Genomic DNA, 23,783 nt, shown 5'->3' with positions numbered 1-23,783 from the left:
ATAGAACACGCAAACTCCTTATAGAACACGCAAACTCCTTATAGAACACGCAAACTCCTTATAGAACACGCAAACTCCTTATAGAACACGCAAACTCCTTATAGAACACGCAAACTCCTTATAGAACACGCAAACTCCTTATAGAACACGCAAACTCCTTATAGAACACGCAAACTCCTTATAGAACACGCAAACTCCTTATAGAACACGCAAACTCCTTATAGAACACGCAAACTCCTTATAGAACACGCAAACTCCTTATAGAACACGCAAACTCCTTATAGAACACGCAAACTCCTTATAGAACACGCAAACTCCTTATAGAACACGCAAACTCCTTATAGAACACGCAAACTCCTTATAGAACACGCAAACTCCTTATAGAACACGCAAACTCCTTATAGAACACGCAAACTCCTTATAGAACACGCAAACTCCTTATAGAACACGCAAACTCCTTATAGAACACGCAAACTCCTTATAGAACACGCAAACTCCTTATAGAACACGCAAACTCCTTATAGAACACGCAAACTCCTTATAGAACACGCAAACTCCTTATAGAACACGCAAACTCCTTATAGAACACGCAAACTCCTTATAGAACACGCAAACTCCTTATAGAACACGCAAACTCCTTATAGAACACGCAAACTCCTTATAGAACACGCAAACTCCTTATAGAACACGCAAACTCCTTATAGAACACGCAAACTCCTTATAGAACACGCAAACTCCTTATAGAACACGCAAACTCCTTATAGAACACGCAAACTCCTTATAGAACACGCAAACTCCTTATAGAACACGCAAACTCCTTATAGAACACGCAAACTCCTTATAGAACACGCAAACTCCTTATAGAACACGCAAACTCCTTATAGAACACGCAAACTCCTTATAGAACACGCAAACTCCTTATAGAACACGCAAACTCCTTATAGAACACGCAAACTCCTTATAGAACACGCAAACTCCTTATAGAACACGCAAACTCCTTATAGAACACGCAAACTCCTTATAGAACACGCAAACTCCTTATAGAACACGCAAACTCCTTATAGAACACGCAAACTCCTTATAGAACACGCAAACTCCTTATAGAACACGCAAACTCCTTATAGAACACGCAAACTCCTTATAGAACACGCAAACTCCTTATAGAACACGCAAACTCCTTATAGAACACGCAAACTCCTTATAGAACACGCAAACTCCTTATAGAACACGCAAACTCCTTATAGAACACGCAAACTCCTTATAGAACACGCAAACTCCTTATAGAACACGCAAACTCCTTATAGAAAAAAGTATATCCCTAATTAATTCCCAGATAAAATTGACTCTGTTACCAAGGAAACTGAGACTTTAAGTTTAGGAAATTTATAGAAGTTTGAATGAGCACATTTCTGGCCTTCAGTCTAATAAAAGGTAATTACAGTATATTTGATGCAATGTGAGCTAGATTATTTATGGAAGCCCAGAGGCTGCATTGATAAATTACACATGTATGAGTACTGCTTTCTCCAGAGACATCTAAAATAAGTGGCTAATGTGAAGAAAATAGGAAGCCCTTAAAGATATATTTGATAGATTGTAGAGTGATTAGCCAGTGTGCCTCAAACTTGCTTAACCCAACACAGTTAGCATAATGCCGTTGCAGTGCCAGCAACCTGGGTTCAAAACTCTCACTTTCTGTAAGGAGTTTGTTCATCTCCCCATGTCTATGTGGGTTTCCTTCCTTGGGGGCTCCAGTTTCCTCCCACCCTTCAAAATGTAATGGGGGTGTAGGTCAATGGGAGTAATTGGGCAGCATGGGGTCATGGACTGAAAGGGTCTGTTACCATACTGTATGTCAAAATTTAAATGCATTTTTCTTTTTTTTGAATATTTTATTTATGATTTTCCAGTCTTGAACTCAAACAGTTCTCAACATTATCAGCATCAATGTTAACATGGTCAGCATTGTCAACAATTTACAATAATCCATATTATACAGTTTCTGTAGAGTTCAAGCTCCTTTTATCTCCCTTCCACCCCACCCCCATTTTTGACACTGGATGTATAAGCAACCACACATACGCAGGACACTAAAGGCATTCACAACAAAGGGAATAAATACACAGGAAGATTTTGAGGGTTTGTCACAACAAGGTGGCCAGAGTGCAGACTGTTTCATTTTCTTGGCTTTGCCTGGTTGGGACAAGTCAGACCCCCAATGCCCCTCCCCCCCAAGCAGTGGAGGGGTGGGCTGGCGAGGCAGGAGAGCATGATAGTCTATCTAAAGTTGTGCTCCCATGAAATTTAAATATGGCTGCCAAATTTTTTTGAAGGTGTCTTATTTTTTCCTTAAGTTATAAGTGATTTTCTCCAGGGGAACACAGCTTTGTATTTCTATGTTCCAGCGCGTGATGCTCAGGCAGGAGTTGAATTTGCAGGTAACCTCTATGCACTTCCTGGCTACTGCCAATGCGAGCATTACAAACTGAATTTGGACAGTTTCATTGTAAGTCTTATGTCCATTATGTTCCCCAACAGGAACAACTCCGGGTCCTGTGGGAATTCTTTACCTATGATTTTCCCTAGAGCTTGGCCTAGTTCCACCCAAAAGGGTCTCACCTTGGTTCATATCCAGGTTGCGTGCACAAAGGTTCCTGTCTTGACGCCACATCTAAAATTATAATTCTGATTTCGATCTGTTCAATTTTTGCAGTTCAAAACAGGTCACTCATCAATTGCTATTCCTAAGTCTGACTCCCACTTTGATTTATGAAGGCCTGGCTTGGGTTCTTCCGACTGGAGCAAGAAATACACTGCTGATATGAACTTCCGAGTGTTCCCCCTTCAAATCACGTTCTCTATGTCGCTGCATTTTGGTGGGGCCATGGTTGGATCTAATTTGTCCTGTCTGAAGGTAGCAGTGGAACATCTTGTTCGATTAAACCATACTTTTGTCTGAATTGTTCAAATGACATAAGTTGCCCCTGCTTGTAACAGTCCTCTATGCACCTGATGCCGTTCTGACACCAGGTGTCCAGGATTTTGTTACCTACCGTTAAAGATAGTAATCTATTTGGAGTCAGGGGAGTTTTTGAGGACAGCCCCACTTTGATCCCTAAATATTGGTTAGTTTTATTCCAAGTGGTAATGACTTGTTTTAAAATAGGTCTGCCTTCTTTTGCAGATAACAATTTAGCATCCCATTTAAAAATGAAGTCCTCTGCCACTTTCTCCCCCACTAAGTGCCAGCCAATTTATCCCCAGGATTGTCCATCCCCTCCCTCGAAGAGTGAGGCGATGTATCTCAACTGGGCTGTGCAATAATATTTCTTGAAGTCTGGCAATTGTTAGCTGCCCAGACTGTAATTCCAGACCAATTTTTCAAAAATGTATTCTTCTTCAATTAATGTAATGTTTTTTTTTCTTTTGTTTGTTTGCCATACCCCAAAAGTTAGTCAGCATTATCTTCAGCATAATGCAATTGGGTGGGGTGCCAAATCGAGCAGGAGGTGTGTAGAAATTGCTCCATGACTGGCTAGGAATAAATCTGCCCATTTTACAGTATGTTTTGTTTATATTTAAGGATTAAATGATAGTTCATCACATGAATTGGGGATATCTCAAGGCTGGATCATTAATATATGATTGCTGTAAATACCACAATGATGTAACAATATCTGAAACAGATGTAATTATTTACAATCCAATGACCTTTTAAAGCAAATTTTATTGGAAATTTATTCTCATCTAATGCCTTTGAATCATTATGAAAATATGTAATCTTGAAGAAGGCATATGTTTCTGCAAAACATACAGTAAACCTTTTCAAATTATGTTCACAATATTGATAGTTAATTCTATTAGTCTGAAATTCAACATTATTGCAATAAAGTTGTTGTAATTTTCAGTCAGAAAGAACATTTTGTTGACATGTTCTCAGCTATGTAGCAATCATACTCTACATAATTTAGAACAGCAATTCTCAACTTTTGTTGAGCTATGCCCCCCAGGACTCTGCTCAAAGTATACGGGGCCTCCTTCCCTGTGAAGCAGACAAGTTTTGGTTTCTTCTGCACTTCTCTCCTACTGACTACATTTAAAAAAAAATTGTTATGTGAGGTCAAAAAAAACCCAAGGTTTTTTACTTAAATGTGCTGTGGCTCCCAGGGGTGGATTTAGGGCCCCTGTTGAGAATGGCTGATTTAGAATTTCATCTTGCTAATAAGTTTTGGCTTGAAACATCAACTTTTTATTTCTTGCACTGTTGCTGTTTGACCTACTGAATTCCTCAAGCAGATTGTATTTGCATTAGCGGCCAACTTGTTCGGTAACTCTTGGCCCAGGGATTGCATGGTTGATTTCTAAATTTCAGAAGTTCAGAAATGAAAAATGATCACAGATGAAAAACAAAGTTGGTTATTTTCTGTAAAAGTCTGATCTAGAAAATATCCGACAGCATCGAATCCACGCTGCTGAAGATCAAACTGCGCTGGGTAGGTCACGTCTCCAGAATGGAGGACCATCGCCTTCCCAAGATCGTGTTATATGGCGAGCTCTCCACTGGCCACTGAGACAGAGATGCACCAAAGAAGAAGTACTAGGACTGCCTAAAGAAATCTCTTGGTGCCTGCCACATTGACCACCGCCAGTGGGCTGATCTCGCCTCAAACCATGCATCTTGGCGCCTCACAGTTTGGCGGGCAGCAACCTCCTTTGAAGAAGACCGCAGAGCCCGCCTCACTGTCAAAAGACAAAGGAGGAAAAACCCAACACCCAACCCCAACTAACCAATTTTCCCTTGCAACCGCTGCAACCGTGTCTGCCTGTCCCGCATCGGACTTGTCAGCCACAAACGAGCCTGCAGCTGACGTGGACTTTACCCCTCCATAAATCTTCGTCCGCGAAGTCAAGCCAAAGAAGAAGACAATTCATAGCCTAATATAACCCAATGATCAAATGGTAAAGTAAACCCTAATGACAATTTTCAGCATCTGAGGTTTTTCTTTTTGTCTATAGCATTTTACCTTTGGAATAGTTCGCTACTATTTGTAAACGGAACAAAATATTTTCAATCTGATACACCCAGTTGCAGTTGAAAATATTTTGCTCAGTTAAGTATTACATTGCAGTTCTCAATTCAAGTTTTTCTTGTTTCAACAAGCTTTGTGGCACATTAATCATCGAGCCATACAGCATGGAAACAAATCCTTCAATCCTTGGAACAATGGGGCAGTAGCTCCATTAACTATAGCTAACACCCTGATGTATTTCCTTATTAAAAGATTATTACATTCGAAAGAGAATATGTTGGAGTTTTTGAAAAACATGAGGTTAGATAAGTGGCCAGGACAAGATTTACCCAAGGCTACCGTGAGAGGAGATTACTGAGCCACTGGCAACGATCTTTGCATTGTCACTTGAGAAAGGAGAGGTTCCAGAGGATTGGAGGGTTGCAAATGTTGTTCCCTGTTTAAGGAAGGGAGAGGAGATAACCCAGGAAATTTGTGATGGGAAAGCTATTGGAGAAGATCCCAATAGACATGATTTGCAAGCATTTAGAGAAGCATAATCTGATTAGGGATAGTCAGCAGGCTTTGTCAGGGGAATGTAATGTCTCACAGGCATGATTGAATTATTTGAAGATTCAACAAAGCATATTGATGAAGGTATAATGTTCTAGGACCCCTCCAGTTTGTGATTTATTTTATAAATGACATGGATGAGAAAGTGGAAGAGTGGGTTAGTAAATTTGCAGATGACATGAAGGTTGGTGATGTTGAGGATAGTCTGGAGGGTTGTCAGAGATTTCAGAAGGACTTGACAGGATGCAAAGTTGAGCTGAGAAGTGGTGGATGGAGTTCAGTTCAGTGAGTCAAATTTGAAGGCAGAATACAATGTTAATGGGTGGACTCTAAGCAGTGTGGAGGAACTGAGAGATCTTGGAGTTCATGTCCATAGGACATGCAAAGCTGCTGCACAGGTTGATAGTGTTGTTAAGAAGGCGTTTATTAACCAAGTTAAGAAGTGTTGCAGCTATGTAAGACCTTAGTTAGACACTACTTGGAATTTTGTGTTCAGTTTTGGTAAACCATGACAGGAGGGATGTGGATACTCTAGAGCAGGGGTGTCAAACTCAAATTCACAGAGGGCCAAAATTAAAAACTTGGACTAAGTTGTGGGCCAAACTAAATATTTATGGAAAATTTTCAACAACATCTGCATGTTTTCTTTCAACATATGTAATGTTAAACTTTTTCTTATTAAAATAAATGTTTAATAATAGTTTTGGTTAAACTCTTTCCAGAAGAAGCATTAACAAATGAGAAATAAAATATTCAATAAATAATATTTCTCTATAGCCTTTAAGCTCCTTTTAAATGCATTTTTTTTCACAAGCCAACAAGTCAAAAAAAATAACAACTTGCTTCAATGACAAACAGGTTTGTCTTTTAAAATGATGAGCATATAGTCTGCCTCCCTCCTGTCTTGAAAGGTCCTGTTTTCTGTCTTTCGTTTGGCCATTTTACGTAAGGGGTTTATTACGTGTGAGTTCGGCGACAGGTCGCAGATGCTAATGAAAGTAAAGAGAGGAGGTGGGGGCAATTAGCGGGCTGACGGGCCGGCGCCAACGCATTTGCAACGCATTCTGGGATTTGTAGTATTAGCTGTGCATGCGCTACACTGGCGCGGCGGCCAGTATACATATTTGATATGATCTAATACATATTTGATATGATCTTGCGGGCCAAATATAATTATATCACGGGCCAAATTTGGCCCGTGGGCCTGAGTTTGACATGTGTGCTCTAGAGAGAGTTCAGAGGAAATTTACAAGGACGCTGCCTGGATTAGAGAGTATGCCTTATCAGGATAGATCGAGTGAACTTGGTGTTTTATCCTTGGAGTGACAGATAATGAGTGGTGACCTGATAGAGATGTATAAGATGATGGGAGGCATTGAACGGTGGATGGCCAGAGGGTTCTTCCCTGGGCTGAAATGGCTAACACAGTTGGGGAGGGGTGGGGTGTAAGTTTTTCACCCAGAGAGTGGTGGGTGCATGGAATGTGTTGCCAGCAGTGGTGGTTGAGGCAGGTACAATAGGATCTTTCAAGAGACTAATACATACTGTAGGTACATGGAACTGAGAAAAATGGAGGGTTATGCAGTAGAGAAACTCGGCAGTGGTTAGAGTAGGTTATTAAGTCAGCACATCATTGTGGGCTGAACAGCCTGTACTGTGCTGTAGATTTCTGTGTTCTATAACTAAGCTCAGTTCATTTACCCCACAATCCCAGTGACACTGAACATTGGTCATTCACAGAGCAGAAACAATTGTGTGAAGTTATGATTGTGACATTACAGGAAGGATGCAAAATCTTTAAGGGATTGGAGAGGTGATTTACCAGGCTGTTGCTTGGAATGGAGAACATCTTTTGAAGTAAGGTTGACAGACTAGTGCTTTTCTCTTTGAAGTAACATAGGATAAGAGAAGAATTTATATAGGGTATAGGTATTTAAGATTATGAGGGGCATAGATAGAGTGGACAGCCAGTACCCTTTTCCCAGGGCAACAATAGAGAACATCTACTTAAGGTGAGTTTTGGGGAGATGGCAGAGGTAAGTTGTTTTTTTTTTTGCCCACAGAATGGTAGATGCCTGGATTGTATTGTTGGGGGTGGTTGTGGAGGGTAGTCCAATAGGGATATTTTTTTAAATTTTTTTTTATTTTTCACACTATGAACCACACTGACAAAAATACACACAAACATTTCCCTCTTGAATATACACAGTGTCATTTTCTCCCCTTTTCCCCCCTCCCTTCCCTCCCTCCTTCATCCCCCCTCCCCACTCACTCAACGTATGATACATTAAACCCATTAAACAATGTCATCACACAATGAAAATAAACAAGAAATTTGTGTCTTCTACCTTTACATACTGGGTCAGTTCATTTCGTCTTCTTCTCCTTCTGTCATTTTAGGCGGTGGAGGTCCGCGGTAGGACTTCTCTGTTGTGTTCCATGTACGGTTCCCAAATTTGTTCGAATACTGTGATGTTATTTCTTATATGGTTTTTTTTCCAATGGAATACATTTATTCATTTCTATGTACCATTGCTGTATTCTCAGGCTATCTTCTAATTTCCAGGTTGACATAATACATTTTTTTGCTACAGCTAAGGCTATCATAATAAACCTTTTTTGTGCTCCATCCAAATCGAGTCCAAGTTCTTTACTTCTTCTATTACTTAGAAGAAAGATCTTTGGATTTTTTGGTATGTTACTTTTTGTGATTTTATTTAATATCTGGTTTAGATCTTCCCAAAACTTTTCCACTTTCTCACATGCCCAAATTGCATATACTGTTGTTCCCGTTTCCTTCTTACAGCAAAAACATCTGTCTGATACTGTTGGGTCCCATTTTTTTAACTTTTGGGGCGTGGTGTATAGCCTGTGTAACCAATTATATTGTATCATGCGTAACCTCGTGTTTATTGTATTTCTCATAGTTCCGGAGCATAGCTTTTCCCATGTTTCATTCTTTATGTTTAGATTTTGTTCCCATTTTTGTTTTGGTTTACAGCTTGTTTCCTCATTCTCTTTCTCTTGCAGTTTGATGTACATGTTTGTATAAATCTTTTAATTATCATTGTGTCTGTAATCACATATTCAAAATTGCTTCCTTCTGGTAAGCTCAGCCTGCTTCAAGTAGGTTTTCAGTTGGTGGTATGCAAATATTGTACCGTGAGTTATACCATATTTGTCCTTCATTTGTTCAAAAGATAATAATTTATTTCCCGAAAAACAATTTTCTATTCTTTTGATCCCTTTTCTCCCCTATTCCCTAAAGGAAAGGTTATCTATTGTGAAAGGGATTAGTTGATTTTGCGTCAATATTAGTTTTGGTAGTTGATAATTTGTTTTATTCCTTTCTACGTGAATCTTCTTCCAAATGTTGAGCAGATGGTGCGGTACTGGTGAATTCCTATGTTGCACCAGCTTTTCATCCCACTTATATAGTATATGTTCGGGTACCTTCTCCCCTATTTTATCTAGCTCTAATCTGGTCCAATCTGGTTTTTCCCTTGTTTGATAAAAATCTGATAGATATCTTAATTGTGCTGCTCTAACAAACTTCTTAAAGTTTGATAGCTGTAAGCCCCCTTGTTTATACCATTCTGTTAATTTATCTAGCACTATCCTCAGTTTCCCCCCTTTCCATAAGAATTTCCTTATTATTTTCTTTAGCTCCTTGAAGAATTTCTCTGTTAGGTGAATTGGTAATGATTGAAATAGGCATTGTATCCTTGGAAAGATATTCATTTTAATACAATTTACCTTCCTATCAATGTTAGTGGTAAGTCTTTCCAATGTTCTAAGTCGTCTTGTAATTTCTTCATTAATGACTGATGATTTAGTTTGTATAGATGGCCTAGATTATTATCTAGTTGTATTCTTTGGCTTGGCTTCGCGGTCGAAGATTTATGGAGGGGTATGTCCACGTCTGCTGCAGGCTTGTTGGTGACTGACAAGTTCGATGCAGGACAGGCAGGCATAGTTGCAGCGGTTGCAAGGGAAAATTGGTTGGTTGGGGTTTGTTGGGTTTTTCCTCCTTTGTCTTTTGTCAGTGAGGTGGGCTCTGCGGTCTTCTTCAAAGGAGGTTGCTGCCTGCCGAACTGTGAGGCACCAAGATGCACGGTTGTAGACGATATCAGCCCACTGGCGGTGGTCAATGTGGCAGGCACCAAGAGCTTTCTTTAGGCAGTCCTTGTACCTCTTCTTTGGTGCACCCCTGTCTCGGTGGCCAGTGGAGAGGTCGCCATATAACACGATCTTGGTATCGAATTGCTTGTGTTTGCCATCAAAATGGTGATTCTTTCTTAAACTTTGTGAAATCCGCATTATTCATTGGCATTGCTTCACTTTTATTTGCGTTAATCTTGTACCCGGATACTTCTCCATATTCCTTCAATTTCTTATGTAATTCTTTTATTGATATTTCTGGTTCTGTTAAGTATACTATGACGTCATCTACAAATAGACTGATTTTATATTCCTTCTCTTTTATTTTTATCCCTCTTATTTTATTTTCTGTTCTTATCAGTTCTGCCAGTGGGTCTATAGCTAACACGAACAGTGAGGGAGATAGTGGACATCCCTGCCTAGTTGATCTGCTTAATTTAAATTGATTTGCTGTACATCCATTTACTGTCACCTTTGCCAATTGTCCCTTATATAATGCTTTAATACAATTAATATATTTCTCTGGTAGGTTGAACCTCTGTAGTACTTTGAATAAATAATTCCATTCTACTCTGTCAAAGGCTTTCTCTGCGTCTAAGGCAACCACCACTGTTGGCATCTTGTTTCCCTGTACTGCATGGATTAAGTTAATGAACTTACAGATATTGTTCGTTGTTCGTCTTTTCTTAATAAATCCAGTTTGATCTAGTTTTACTATTTTTGGTACACAGTTGGCCAATCTGTTTGCTATTATCTTATAATCTGTGTTAAGTAGAGATATTGGTCTATACGATGCTGGTGTTAGTGGATCTTTCCCCGTCTTTGGTATTACTGTAATTATTGCTGTTTTTCATGAATCTGGCATGTTTTGTGTTTCTTCAATCTGGTTCATTACTTCCAGGAGAGGAGGAATCAATAAGTCTTTAAATGTTTTATAGAATTCTATTGGGAGTCCATCCTCTCCCGGCATTTTATTGTTCGGTAGTTTTTTTTTAATATATCCTGAATTTCCTCTATTTCAAATGGTTTTATTAATTTATTTTGCTCCTCTTCTTGCAATTTTGGTAGTTCAATTTTAGCTAGAAACTCATCTATTTTGTCTTCTTTCCCTTCGTTCTCAGTTCGATATAGTTGCTCATAGAATTCCTTGAAGTTTTCATTGATCTCCGTGGGATTATATGTAATTTGTTTGTCCTTTTTCCTTGATGCCAATACTGTTCTTTTAGTTTGTTCTGTCTTAAGCTGCCAAGCTAGTATTTTGTGCATTTTTTTTCTCCGAGCTCATAATACTTCTGTTTTGTCTTCATTATGTTCTTCTCCACCTTATATGTTTGTAGTGTTTCATATTTTTTTTTGTACGTCAATTTGCTTCTTTTTGTTGTATCTTCCCTTATTGCTAATTGTTTTTCCGTACTTGCTATTTCCCTTTCCAACTGTTCTATTTCCCGATTGTAGTTCTTCATCTTAGTTACATAACTTATTATCTGCCCTCTGATGAACGCTTTCATTGCATCCCATAGTATAAACTTATATTTCACTGATTCTGTATTTATTTCAAAGTACATTTTAATTTGTCGCTCAATTAATTCTCTAAAATCCTGTCTTTGAAGTAGCATGGAGTTTAATCTCCATCTATACGTTCTTGGTGGGATGTCCTCCAGCTCTATTGCTAATAACAGGGGTGAGTGATCTGATAACAATCTAGCTTTATATTCCGTTTTCCTAACTCTCCCTTGGATGTGGGCTGATAACAGGAACAGGTCTATCCTTGAGTATGTTTTATGTCTACCTGAATAATATGAGTATTCCTTCTCCTTTGGGTATTGTCTCCTCCATATATCCAAAAATTACATTTCCTGCATCGATTTAACCATAAATTTAGTTACTTTGTTCTTTCTGCTAGTCTTTTTTCCAGTTTTATCCATCTTTGAGTCCAAATTAAGGTTAAAGTCCCCTCTTATCAGTATATTCCCCTGCGTATCTGCAATCTTCAAAAAGATATCTTGCATAAATTTTTGATCCTCTTCATTAGGTGCATATACATTGAGCAAATTCCAAAATTCTGAATATATTTGACACTTTATCATTACATACCTCCCTGCTGAATCTATTATTTCCTCCTTTATTTTGATTGGTACATTTTTATTGATTAATATAGCTACTCCTCTGGCTCTTGAATTATATGATGTTGCCGTTACATGCCCTACCCAGTCTCTCCTTAATTTCTTGTGTTCCACTTCAGTCAGATATGTTTCTTGCACAAATGCTATATCAATTTTTTCTTTCTTCAGTAAATTTAACAGCCTCTTTCTTTTGATTTGGTTATGTATTCCGTTAATATTTATAGTCATATAGTTCAACATGGCCATTTCATACTTTGTTTAGCTTTCATTTCCGCTTCCTCATCACCATCTTTCTTCCTTATCCATTTCTGTTTTTTTTTTGAACACACTGTAAGACGACACTTCTAAAACATAAAATATTTCCGCTATTCCCACATCTAAAATTCCCTTAACCCCAAATGTCGCCCCCCCCCTCTGAGTTGCCCCTTATCCCTTGCCGGGCAATCACATCTCCCCTCTCCATTTGGATTGCGAACCCGCTTGCAAGCGTCAACTGATTTCGCAGTGACTGTTATTCTCCCCCACCCAGCCCCCTCCAGAAAAGACTTTTATCTTCACATATAAGAAAGCTCACCCTCTTAATTCCCCCCTTACTTCCTTTCTTCCCCTTCTTAGTTCTTACTTATACATTATTTTTCTTCTTTATATGAAGTTTGTTGTCATTCTTGTTCTTGTTACATCTCTTCATCTCTCTGTCTGTTTTGCAGGCGTTCTGCAAATTCTCGTGCTTTCTCCGGATCCGAAAACAGTCTGCTTTGCTGCCCCGCGATAACTATTTTAAGCACCGCTGGATATCTTAACATAAATTTATAGCCTTTCTTCCATAGGATCGATTTTGCTGCATTAAACTCCTTCCTCTTCTTCAGGAGTTCAAAACTTATGTCTGGGTAGAAAAAAATTTTTTGACCTTTGTATTCCAGTGGCTTTTTGTCTTCTCTCATTTTTTTCATTGCCTTCTCCAATATATTTTCTCTTGTCGTATATCTCAGGGATTTTACTAGAATGGATCTTGGTTTTTGTTGTGGCTATGGTTTAGGGGCTAATGTTCTGTGTGGCCTTTCTATTTCCATTCCTTCCTGTAATTCTGGCACTCCTAGGACCCTGGGGATCCATTTTTTTTATAAATTCTTTCATATCTTTGCCTTCTTCATCTTCCTTAAGGCCCACTATCTTTATATTGTTTCTCCTATTATAGTTTTCCATTATATCCATCTTCTGAGCTAACAACTCCTGTGTTTCTTTAACTTTTTTTATCAGATTCTTCCAGTTTCCTTTTTAAGTCGTCCACTTCCATTTCTACTGCTGTTTCTCGTTCTTCCACCTTGTCTACTCTTTTCCCTATTTCTGTTATGACCAGCTCTAATCTACTCACTTTTTCTTCTGTACCTTTTATTCTTTTTATTTCATTAAATTCTCGTGTCAGCCATTCTTTTAATCTTTCCATATATTCTTGAAATTTTTTTTTATCCATGTACTGTCCATTCCCTTCATCTTCCATTTCTCTGTGCAGAGCTTGATGTTCTCCCACCTCTTCCCCTGAGTCCACTCCAGGGCATGTGTCATCTACCTCTCTTCCTTGTATCTGTGTCTCTTCTGACTTTCTTGTTGGGCTGTTTATCTCAGTTTGCTGGGTATTTTTTTTTGTTAATGGTGTCTTGATGTTGGTCCTCTTCCTCTGGGCTGGTCATCTGCTGAGTATCTGATTTCCTTTTTTCATTCTCCTCCCTCCTGTTGCCATTATTTTCTATTTCTTCCCACTGGGAGCCCTGCCGTCGGGTCTTACTCAGCTGTTCAAGCTGTGGATTTCCACTCCACAGCTAGTCCCCCCTCCCGTCGGTGTTGTCTTTGTCGTGCGTGGTTGCGCACCTCTGTTTAGCTCCGTGAGCCATCCTTGTAGTCCTGCACTTGGTGGGTCGCGACCCTTCGGGGCTTCCACTGACCTCAGGGAGTGGACTCCTCTCTCCACAGCAGGTCCCTGCTTCTTCGTGCAGGTAAGACCTTCACCTTTCTCTTCCAACGTCTTTCCTTCTTTTCTTCCCGTTGTTTTTGGCTTTTCTTTCTTTGGTGCCATTTCCTCCACAACTTTATTTTTTATTTGTTGTGGTTTGTGTGTCGGTGGCTTTGCTTTTTCTTTACTTTTTTCCTTCTATTCTGGAGAGGGCTGGTATTCTCCTACCGGCCACTACTCCATCACGTGACTCCTCCAATAGGGATATTTAAAAGACTATTAGATAGGCACATGGATGTAAAAAAAAAAAATGGTTATTCAAATATTCTTGTGACGGATTCATTTTTTTAAAAATTTAGAGATACAGCCCATGGGCTCATGCTGCCTAAATACACTAATTAACTTACAAACCCCATACATTTTGGAGGGTAAGAGGAAACCAGACCACCCAGAGGAAACCCACCCAGTTACTGGGAGAATGTACAAACTCCTTACAGACTGCACTGGATTTGAACCTTGGTCGCTGGCACCGTAATATCGTTGCTGTGGATTAGGTTTACATAGGTCAGCACAATATTGTTGAAGACTTTATTTAAAATTTTATAACATGAATACAATAGAGAATTACATTTAAAGAAAAATAAAAAAAAAAGGTATGATGACAATATTACATCAGAAAACAACACAAAATACCCCCCCCATTAATTGTAACACAATATTAGTAATCTAACTTAAAATTAGTCCAACCCTCCTCCCCCAAAATAAAGAGTGGAGTTAATAAAATTAACAATCTTATATATGGAAAAAAAAATACCCACTTACAAAAAAAAAGAGATAAAACTTAACCTAAAAAAAATTTCTAACAACAAAAATTTTTTAATCAATACTAAAATATCACGCTTAAACATATATTTAAATCAAACTTAAATGCATATAATTAGCAAACGGAGTCCACTTTAACTTATAAAAGGACATCCTATCCTGAATTGAAAAAGATATCCTTTCCATAGTCAAACAAAATTTCATCTCCAAATACCACTTATCTAAAGTTAGTATATTTCTATCTTTCCAAGTAAGTGCTATACATTTCTTAGCCACGACTAAAGCTAAATAGATAAAGGAAATCTGATAATCCTCTAAACCTAAATCAATTAATGATTGCATGTTCCCTAATAAAAATATATCGGGATCTAATACAAGATGGATATTATATAAACTGTTAAAAACAGATTGAATACCTTTCCAAAACTGTTGCAATCGATCACAAAGCCAAACAGTAGCACCATATTGTTGGATGATGACCTATTCAGTGCTATGTTCTATGTAATTAGTTTTGATTATACAACAAGTGCCATTTGATCATGATCTTGGCTCACTCTGTGGCTGTGTATACTCTGCCCTTCAATGACATCTGAAAGTCCACAGATTGTAGAAGTCTGTACAATCTTATGCAATCCCCATGCTTCTTGCCCCTCCATTTAATTTGTCACATTTTTTCAATACGCAATAATGAATGAACATAAAAACAAATTTGCTGTCATTGGACCCCATGACAAACTTTGCTTACTGATCACAATTCCATTATTCTTACTGGAAAGAATCTATAGTTGAGCCTATGACTGATGCTGTACTTGACCACTCTTTATGGCTTTGTTGCATTGATTACTTTCTCCCTGTCTTTTCTGATTTCAGCAAGTCACACAGCATCCATAGAAAGCAAATGATAGTCAGCATTTCTGCCTTGAAATCTTCAGCCAAAAATCAGGCAGATGCTTTTTGCCTTCTCTGGATGCTGTGTGATCTGATAAGTTTCTCCAGCACTTTTGTATTTTTGTGTACTGTTCTAGACCCCAGCATCTGCAGATTTCATGTTTACTCCACTCTTCTTGCTACCTTTTCTCTGAGCTACATTAGTTTTTGGTTCAACAGCGTCTTAATTTTAAAATTCTCTTCTTAGTTTTCAAATCACTCCATGCTCTTGCTCATCCATAACTTCCTCAATGAGAACAAGCCTTTGAAATTTCTGTGCTGGTCCATTCCTGGTATCATGCACATTTCTAATTTAAATCAGTTCATTATTGGTGGCCATTCTTCCAGTTGCTTTGGCAGTAAGCTCTGAAAATTCCCCCCCTCCAAAACCACTGCATCTCTCCATCTCTTTTAAGGTGTGGTAAAAACCACATAAAATGTAATGTTATACATAAATATAGTTTGTTGCTATTATTGGCTGAAGCATAACTTGAGAGTTTTTGTTTAAATTATAGATGGATGAAATTCATTAATTTTGTTCATATCTTAATACCTCTTTGAGCTTCACAATGTTTAATATAAACATATACTCTTGTCAAAGCACTTTGTTCCCTTCAGGTCAACTTTCTTTCTCCAATTTGAAATGCAATTTTAAGATGTTCTTTTTATTTTTGTCTTAACATTGTGATTCAATTACCCCCTCCCGGGCACAAATTGGACTGCACATGGTAGGAGAAAAGATAGCAGGAGAATTAATATATAAATGGGATATTAAATTGAAATCAATGGAAACAGATAATCCCCCATATTAAAACATGTAATTCAGACATGGCAAAAAAATAAATCAATGTATCGGGCTAAAGGTGGGTATCTCCTAAAAGTCCCTTGTTCAAGAACAATTTAATACTTATGACTCTTGATAATAAGATCCTGGACACCTGGTGTCAGAAAGGGATCAGGTGTATCAAGGATTGTTATGAACGAGGGAAACTCGTGTCATTTGAATAGCTGAAGAATAAGTTTAATTTGTCAAAAAAAAACTTTCTTCTGCTATCTTCAGTTAATATCTTTCTTAAGGGATAATTTGGGACCTTCTATGGCCCTACCTGTGTGTAGTGGCATGGAGATTCTAATTCAAAGAGGGATTATGTGCAAGTTTATTTCTATGATGTATCTCCTATTTCAAAGTGAGGGCCTGAAGCTGGGCTTACATAAGGCAAGGGAAAGGTGAGAGACGGACTTGGGCATAACAATCCACGAGAGGTGCTGGTCAGACCTGTGTTGGGACAGCATGACAGCAGTCATTAATGCCAGGTACAGGTTGGTACAATATAATTTCTTGCATCAACTGAACCTCATATCACAAAGTAGTGATGAAGTAGTGAAATGGATTCAGCAATGGTTGGATGGGAGATGCTAGAGAGTAGTGGTGGAAAATTGTTTGTCGAATTGGAGGTTGGTGATGAGTGAAGTGCCTCAGGGATCGGTACTGGGTCCACTGCTGTTTGTCATATATATTAACAATCTTGATGAAAGGGTAGCAAATTGGATTAGTAAATTTGCAGATGATACAAAGGTTGGCAGTGTTGTGGACAGCGAGGAAGATTATCAAAGCTTGCAGGATGATCTGGGACATTTAGAAGAGTGGGCTGAAAGATGGCAGATGGAGTTTAATACTGATAAATGTGAGGTGCTACATTTTGGTAGGACTAATCAAAATAGGACATATTAAATGGTAGACAATTAAGGAGTGCAGTGGAACAAAGGGATTTAGGAGTCATGGTACATTATTCTCTGAAAGTTGAATCACATGTGGATAGGGTGGTGAAGAAGTCATTTAGTATGTTGGCTTTCATAAGTCAGAGTATTGAATACAAGAGTTGGGATGTTATGTTGAAATTGTATAAGGCATCGGTGAGGCCAAATTTGGAATACTGTGTGCAGTTTTGGTCACCGAATTACAGGAAGGATGTAAACAGATGAGAGATAGTGCAGAGGTGATTTATGAGAATGTTTCCGGGGTTTCAGGGTTTGAGTTACAGGGAAAGATTGAACAGGCTGGGTCTTTATTCCCTGGAGTGCAGAAGATTGAGGGGTGATTTGATAGAGGTATTCAAAATTATAAGGGGGAAAGAGAGTGTCAATGTAGATTGACTTTTCCCATTGAGAGTGGAGAGATTCAAACAAGAGGGCATGGATTGAGAGTAAAAGGGGAAAAGTCAAGGGAGAATCCCTTCATATAGAGGGTGGTGGGGGTGTGGAATGAACATCCGGCAGAGGTGGTAGAAGTGAGATCAATGCAAAAGTTGGATAGGTATATGGACGGGAGAGGTGTGGAGGGTTATGGGCCGAATGCAGGTCAGTGGGACTAGGTGGGAGAAGATGTTCAGTATGGACTAGTAAGGCTGAACTGGCCTGTTTCTGTGCTGTAAATGGTTATATGGTTAAAATATATATAAATTCAAACCAGAAATTTCAGAAATATGCTTTAGGTGTGGTGTGGAGATTGGAACCTTTATGCATTCAACCTGGCTGTGTACAAAGGTGAGATCCTTCTGGGAGGACCTGGGAGACATTCTGAAAAAAAATTACAAAGGTGGATTTTTCACAAGATCTGAAATTGTACCTTCTGGGAAAACTTTATGGGGGTGAGTTTTAAAGTGTCTAAGTACCAAATTTAGTTTGTGAAGGTTGCCTTGGCAGTAGCCAGGAAATGTATAGTGGTCATGTGGAAGTTGATTCCCAAATAAATATTACACAATGGAATACAGAAATGCAGAGTTGTATTTGCCTAGAGAAAATCACCTACAATTTAAGGAGGAAAAATGATTCATTCATTGGGGTATGGCAGCCTTATCTGCAGTAAATAGGTACGCAGATATAGTTACATCCCTTCTAAATAGAAGAAAGGCAAAAATCCATACTAATAGTGAAATGACAGATATAAATGAAGTGGGTCGTGGTACAGATGATGTGCTCTTGTGTCTTTTTCATTTTACTTTGTTACTTTGGGTTATATTTGGTTCCTTTAAGGGTCTGTGAATCTAGATTTTTGGTTCTTTGTTTGTTTAATTTAAATAATCTTTTCCTTGTGATATTAGGATATAGGAGGGAAGAGAGAGGGGTGTGCAAGGAGAAAAAGGGCCCTCAATGTAATATATCATTGTTGAGAAAGATAGTATTGTTGTTCTGGATTTGTGCGAGTCTTGTAAAATCAAAAATAAAATATTGCAATGCAGTTACCATGATGGTACTTGGTAAGTGATAAAAATGAAGTTGATGTATGCAAATCTGTGAACTAACTCATTGAGCAGAGAATAGTTCAGATATTATATTTTTTGTACACCATTTGGAATCTGTGTTTTCCAACAACGGCAACAGGAAAGGAAATCAAAAAGAATGTACATTATCCAGAGTTGAGGAAATAATCTTGTTTGCTGTCTTTGCTCACTCATGAATAAATGTTAAATTATGGTTTATTTCAGCATTGATGCACTCATGTTTGAAGGAAGCAATGAGGAAGAAGAGAGCCCGAGATACAGGACCTCTACCAGTGAAATCTTTGCAACCAAGATTTGTGTGTATGACAAGCCGCGAGCAACTTTGACAGATTTAGAGAATGCAGCAAGTATATTACAAAGAGCTTGGAGAAGACGGATTGTAAGTTTTACTTCGTACTAAATTAATAAATTACAGTTCATGGAATGAAAACACAAAACGCTGGAGAAACACAGCTGGTCAAACAGTGACCTTTATGTGGCAAAGGTAAAAATACAGAAATGACATTTTGGGCTTGAGCCCTTAATTAAGGCATAGAAAAATGTCAGCAGGTGACCGAACAAAAGAGGAGTAGAGGGAGGTGTGGTCGCAAAGGCAGGAGGTAATAAGTGGAGAGGGGAGGGAGTGGACACCAGCGATCGGGAGAAGAGGGATGTCTGGGTGAGTGGAGGGGGAAGGGAGGGAGGAAAATTGGAAAGGGGGAGGGGGGAAAAAGACGAGTAGATTAGCAGAAAGCAGGGAAGTCGATGTTAATGCCATCTGGCTGGAGAGTGCGAAGACAGAAAATAAGGTGCTGTTCCTCCAATCTGCAGGTGGTCAGGGTGGGACAGTACACAAGGCCATGGACAGACAAATGAGCATGGGAGTGTGATTCAGAATTGAAATGGTTGGATACTGGGAAGTCTCTGTTACGCATTCTATGAAGAAGGGGAGGAGAAAGGAAAATGTGTCTGGTGGTGGGATCCTGTAGTAAATGCCGGAAATTCCGGAGGATAATGTGTTGAATGCAGAGGCTGGTGGGGTGGTAGGTGAGGATAAGGAGGTTTCATGTTTGTTGCATCTGGGAGGAAGAGGGGGCCAGGGCAGATGAGTGGGAAATGGAGGTGAGGGCTGAGTTGATGTTGGTGGAGGTGAAGCCACATTTATTGTAGAAGTGGGTATTTCAGAAGATCTGGACTGGAAGACCTCATCTTGGGAACAGATGCAGCTGAGACCGTGAAATTGAGAGAAGGGGGATGGAATCTTTGTAGGAGACAGGGTGTGAGGAAGTGTAGTTGTGGGAGTTGGAGGGTTTGTAATATATGTCAGAGGGAAGCTTGTCTCCCAGAATGAAGTGAGGACAAGTTCTGCCAGATGGAGAAGGGTGGCGGTGGAGGGTGACTGGTTGGGACTTTGGTCCAAATAGAAGCGAAGTGCTTTCATATCTTTTGTGTGGGGGATGGAGGTATAAAAGGATTGGACATCCATCGTGAAGATGAGGCGGTCCAGTTTGGGGTATCTGAAGTTACGGAAAAGATGGACAGCATGCGAGATGTCACAGATGTAGGCAGGGGGGGGATTTGACCAGGGGAGAAAAAATAGAGATAAGGTAAGAAGAAACTAGTTGTGTGGGGCAAGAGCAGGCAATGCATGGATGTCATTACTGACAAGATGAATATTTTTAAATGTTTCCATGCACATCATCCAATCAATATTATGTAACATGTCACTCATTAAAACAGCAAATAAATTTCCAAAATACTTCAAAATGTGAAGAATTTAAAAATGTCCTGAAGATAAGAGAAATTATATAAAAATCAGATTCTTTCTTCTTTTCCATATTTTCCAAATACAGCAAAAATAAAATAGGCTTTATAGAAGATTCTAAGTATAAGAATACGTTTAAAAATAATTATTATTGTTTCATAAAATTCAATTACTAATATATCAGTAGATTCTGTAATTTTGTTTTTACAGGTGAATCAAAGTTTAAAAGAATTGTTAATAAGAACTACTTTGGAAATTAGATTGTACACCTCTGCATTTCTCAGCAAAATGTAAATTTACATATTTCAAAGGAAATAATACTTATAAAATTGACTTGGAAATGTTTCTATTAATAATCAAAGTGACTGGCCACTTCCTTATTTACACAGTTGGCTTAACAGTTAGTGCAACGCCTTTACATCACCAACGAATGAGACCAGGGTTCGAATTCCACGCTGTCTGTACCTTCTCCCCATGTCTGCCTGGGTTTTCCCCAGAGGCTCCAGTTTTCTCTCACCATCCAAAATGTACTGGTGGTGTAGGTTAATTGGGTGTAAATTGGGTGGTGTAGACTCGTGAGCCAAAATGGCCTTGACTGTGATGTATGTCTAAATTAAAATTAATTTCTTCTCCCCCAACCTTAAATATGCAGTATCCACTAACTAACTAACCCATGTCCTAAGATCCAGTTTTCTGGTCTCAACTTGCCAATCCTCACCATAGATGTCCAATACCTCTACACCATCCCACAATATCTGATCTCCATTCATTTTTTTTGAACAGAGAGGCCCAAACATTCCCCCTCCACAACTATTCTCCTTCACTTGGCTGACATCATTTGAACATTGAACAATTTCCCCTTCAGCTCCACTTACTTTCTCCAAATCAAAAGGATCACTATGTGACCTCCCATAGGCCCAAGCTTTGCCAGTCTCTTTGATGGATATTTTTCAGTTTTATATTGCCTCCTACATTATTATGGAACAGGAAAGTGTTATTAACTTTGCTGCCAATTTGCATCTTGTTCTCAATTTTATGTGACCCATATCTGCCTCTTTTTGACATCCCTATTGCTTTCTGAGGCAGAGTCTTATGTGGATCCTACAGCGCACCAGGTTTATGCTGACCATCTCTACAAAGTTCCCATCTATACAAATTCATTTTATCAGCCCTTGGTCTGTTGCTTCTGTGTCTTGCTAATTCAAGTGCTCTGTGCAGATATTTTTTTAAATGCTAGGAGTATACCTGACTTCATCACCTTCCTAGTCAGTGTGTTCCAAATTGCAATCACCCTTAAAAGAAAAAAAATGCAAAGGCTTTCTTAGAAAATCAACTTGGATAGATATCTTCAAATCTCTTGGTGACCGATATGGAAGACTGAGGAGGGCACCACAGAAGAAGACTGATGAAGATGATTGAAAGCAAACCAACATGTGAGAGATGAACTGGCCTCCAAAAGTGACTTATGTAGTCTAGGTTTGGAAATAACTGCACACAGAGACCTAATGCTTCATTCATTGTTTAATACAAATCTAATGTGATTTCCACAGCACACAGTATATAGGAGTAACAGCGTCATACCGTGCAGGCGTATATACATAACACTCTTCCCTCCCACAAAATAAATGTATTGTGAAGATAAAATCTGGCAACACTTATACTAGTCTACGATAACTATGTGGTGCTCCTATACTAATAAGGTTCTTCAGTTGTTCTGGAAGATTTTTTTCGTTTTTATTATCTCAGAGAGCTGGAATCTGTTGGAATACTTTGCAATTTCTCCAGTCTCTTTGCCTTTTGGGGTACTACCTCAGTTGGTGGCAAGGACAGTGAAGTTTGTCCTTGGCGAACCCCAATAAGACATTGCATAGGACTGTGTTGAACAGGATGTAGTGTAGGACTACTCTGTTGACTCGTAGGTTCTCGGTTGAGGACTGTTTGGTTGAGAAGGGGGTCTCACTTCTTGAAGATATTTCTGGAGCGTCAGTTGTGGAATGAGCCCAGGGAATCTCATCTAGGATTTATCGGGATTGTGAGCAGTGGGCGTAGCCATAGGATCATCCGCTCTCAAATGGTCGATGTGCCGATTCCATATTTTAGTTCCCACCAGTATAGAATAAGAACAGGGACTTGGGTCTTTTAAGAATAACCTCTCTCACCTACAGCTCCCTTTTGTCCTGGAAGTCCCGTACCAGTACTGGCTCTCCCACTTCTAGAGATCTGGTAGGTTTACTTGGAGATGTGGATTGTTCTATTCGAAGGCTGATATTTGGAAGTACCGTGGAAAGTCTTGTCCTTAAGTTAAGTCCAAATGTCAAATCAGCTGGTGTTCATTTGGTTGTAGAGTGTAGCATGTTTCTATATCCTAATAGGAAATCTTCAATTTTAGGACTCCATGATGTTTTGGAGATTCTTAGTTTTCATGGCCTTTTTGAAAGTCTGTACAAAATGTTCTGCTTCCCTATTAGTGCTTGGTGGTAGAAATACCTAAAAAGCCTCTGATACAAACTGTGGACAATTATTGGAAATCATTTCAATAGGTAATCCATACATTGTAAATATACTTCATAGTCTTTCAATTGTCTGGTCTGCTGTCGTTTTTCTCATGTGTGATGCCACCGGCCATTTAGAGTGTGCATCGACAACAATGAGGAAGTTTTCTCTCATAAAAGGACCAACAAAATTCAATGTGAATCCTGTGCCATGGTCGTGATGGCCATTTCCATGGGTTAGCTTCAGCTTGATGAGCTTTGGGTTGCCTGTCTGACAAATGCCACACCTTCTTACCGTCTGTTCAATATCAATGCCTATTGAGGGCCACCAGTTATTATGGAGCTCTGATAATATGACCTTCTGCTATTTTGTAGGAATGATTGTCCTGGTTCCTCACAATAAACAACCTTCTTCAATTCCTATCTCATGGCGTTGTGTATAATAAGGTTTTTGTTCTTCAGAGATGGCTTTGGCTTCAGGCCACCCATTTAATGTAAAATATCAGACTTTTGACAGTGTAGCTTCTTTCCATACTTCTTTGCTGTAATTGGTAAAGAATGAAGTTGTTCTGATTAATAGCTATAGCCTCCACCATCCATTTAATTATCTCGTCCTTTTGTTTGGTTTCAGAAAGAGTAAGTGAGAGAGGGCATCAGCATGGCCATTTTTTGTTGCTGGTTTATGTTTCAAATCATAATCATG

General features: G+C 38.9%; 1 protein-coding gene across 4 annotated transcripts in view; it reads left to right on the top strand.

The window, feature by feature from the left end:
- The window catches only part of c7h11orf65 (chromosome 7 C11orf65 homolog), a 63,852-nt gene that overhangs the window by 5,757 nt on the left and 34,312 nt on the right, over window positions 1–23,783 (top strand). For 3 of the 4 annotated variants that reach the window (XM_069891298.1, XM_069891297.1, XM_069891300.1), the window contains exon 2: window positions 19,049–19,223. In XM_069891298.1, the coding sequence (XP_069747399.1) occupies window positions 19,062–19,223 (162 nt within the window). In that variant the 5' untranslated portion in view covers window positions 19,049–19,061. The other variant, XM_069891299.1, reaches the window with a different exon arrangement.

The sequence above is a fragment of the Narcine bancroftii genome, chromosome 7 (genome assembly GCF_036971445.1).
Source record: "Narcine bancroftii isolate sNarBan1 chromosome 7, sNarBan1.hap1, whole genome shotgun sequence".
Taxonomy (NCBI): Eukaryota; Metazoa; Chordata; class Chondrichthyes; order Torpediniformes; family Narcinidae; genus Narcine; species Narcine bancroftii.
Note: the sequence above shows the minus strand (reverse complement) of the source record. Positions and strands in the feature narration are given on the sequence as shown.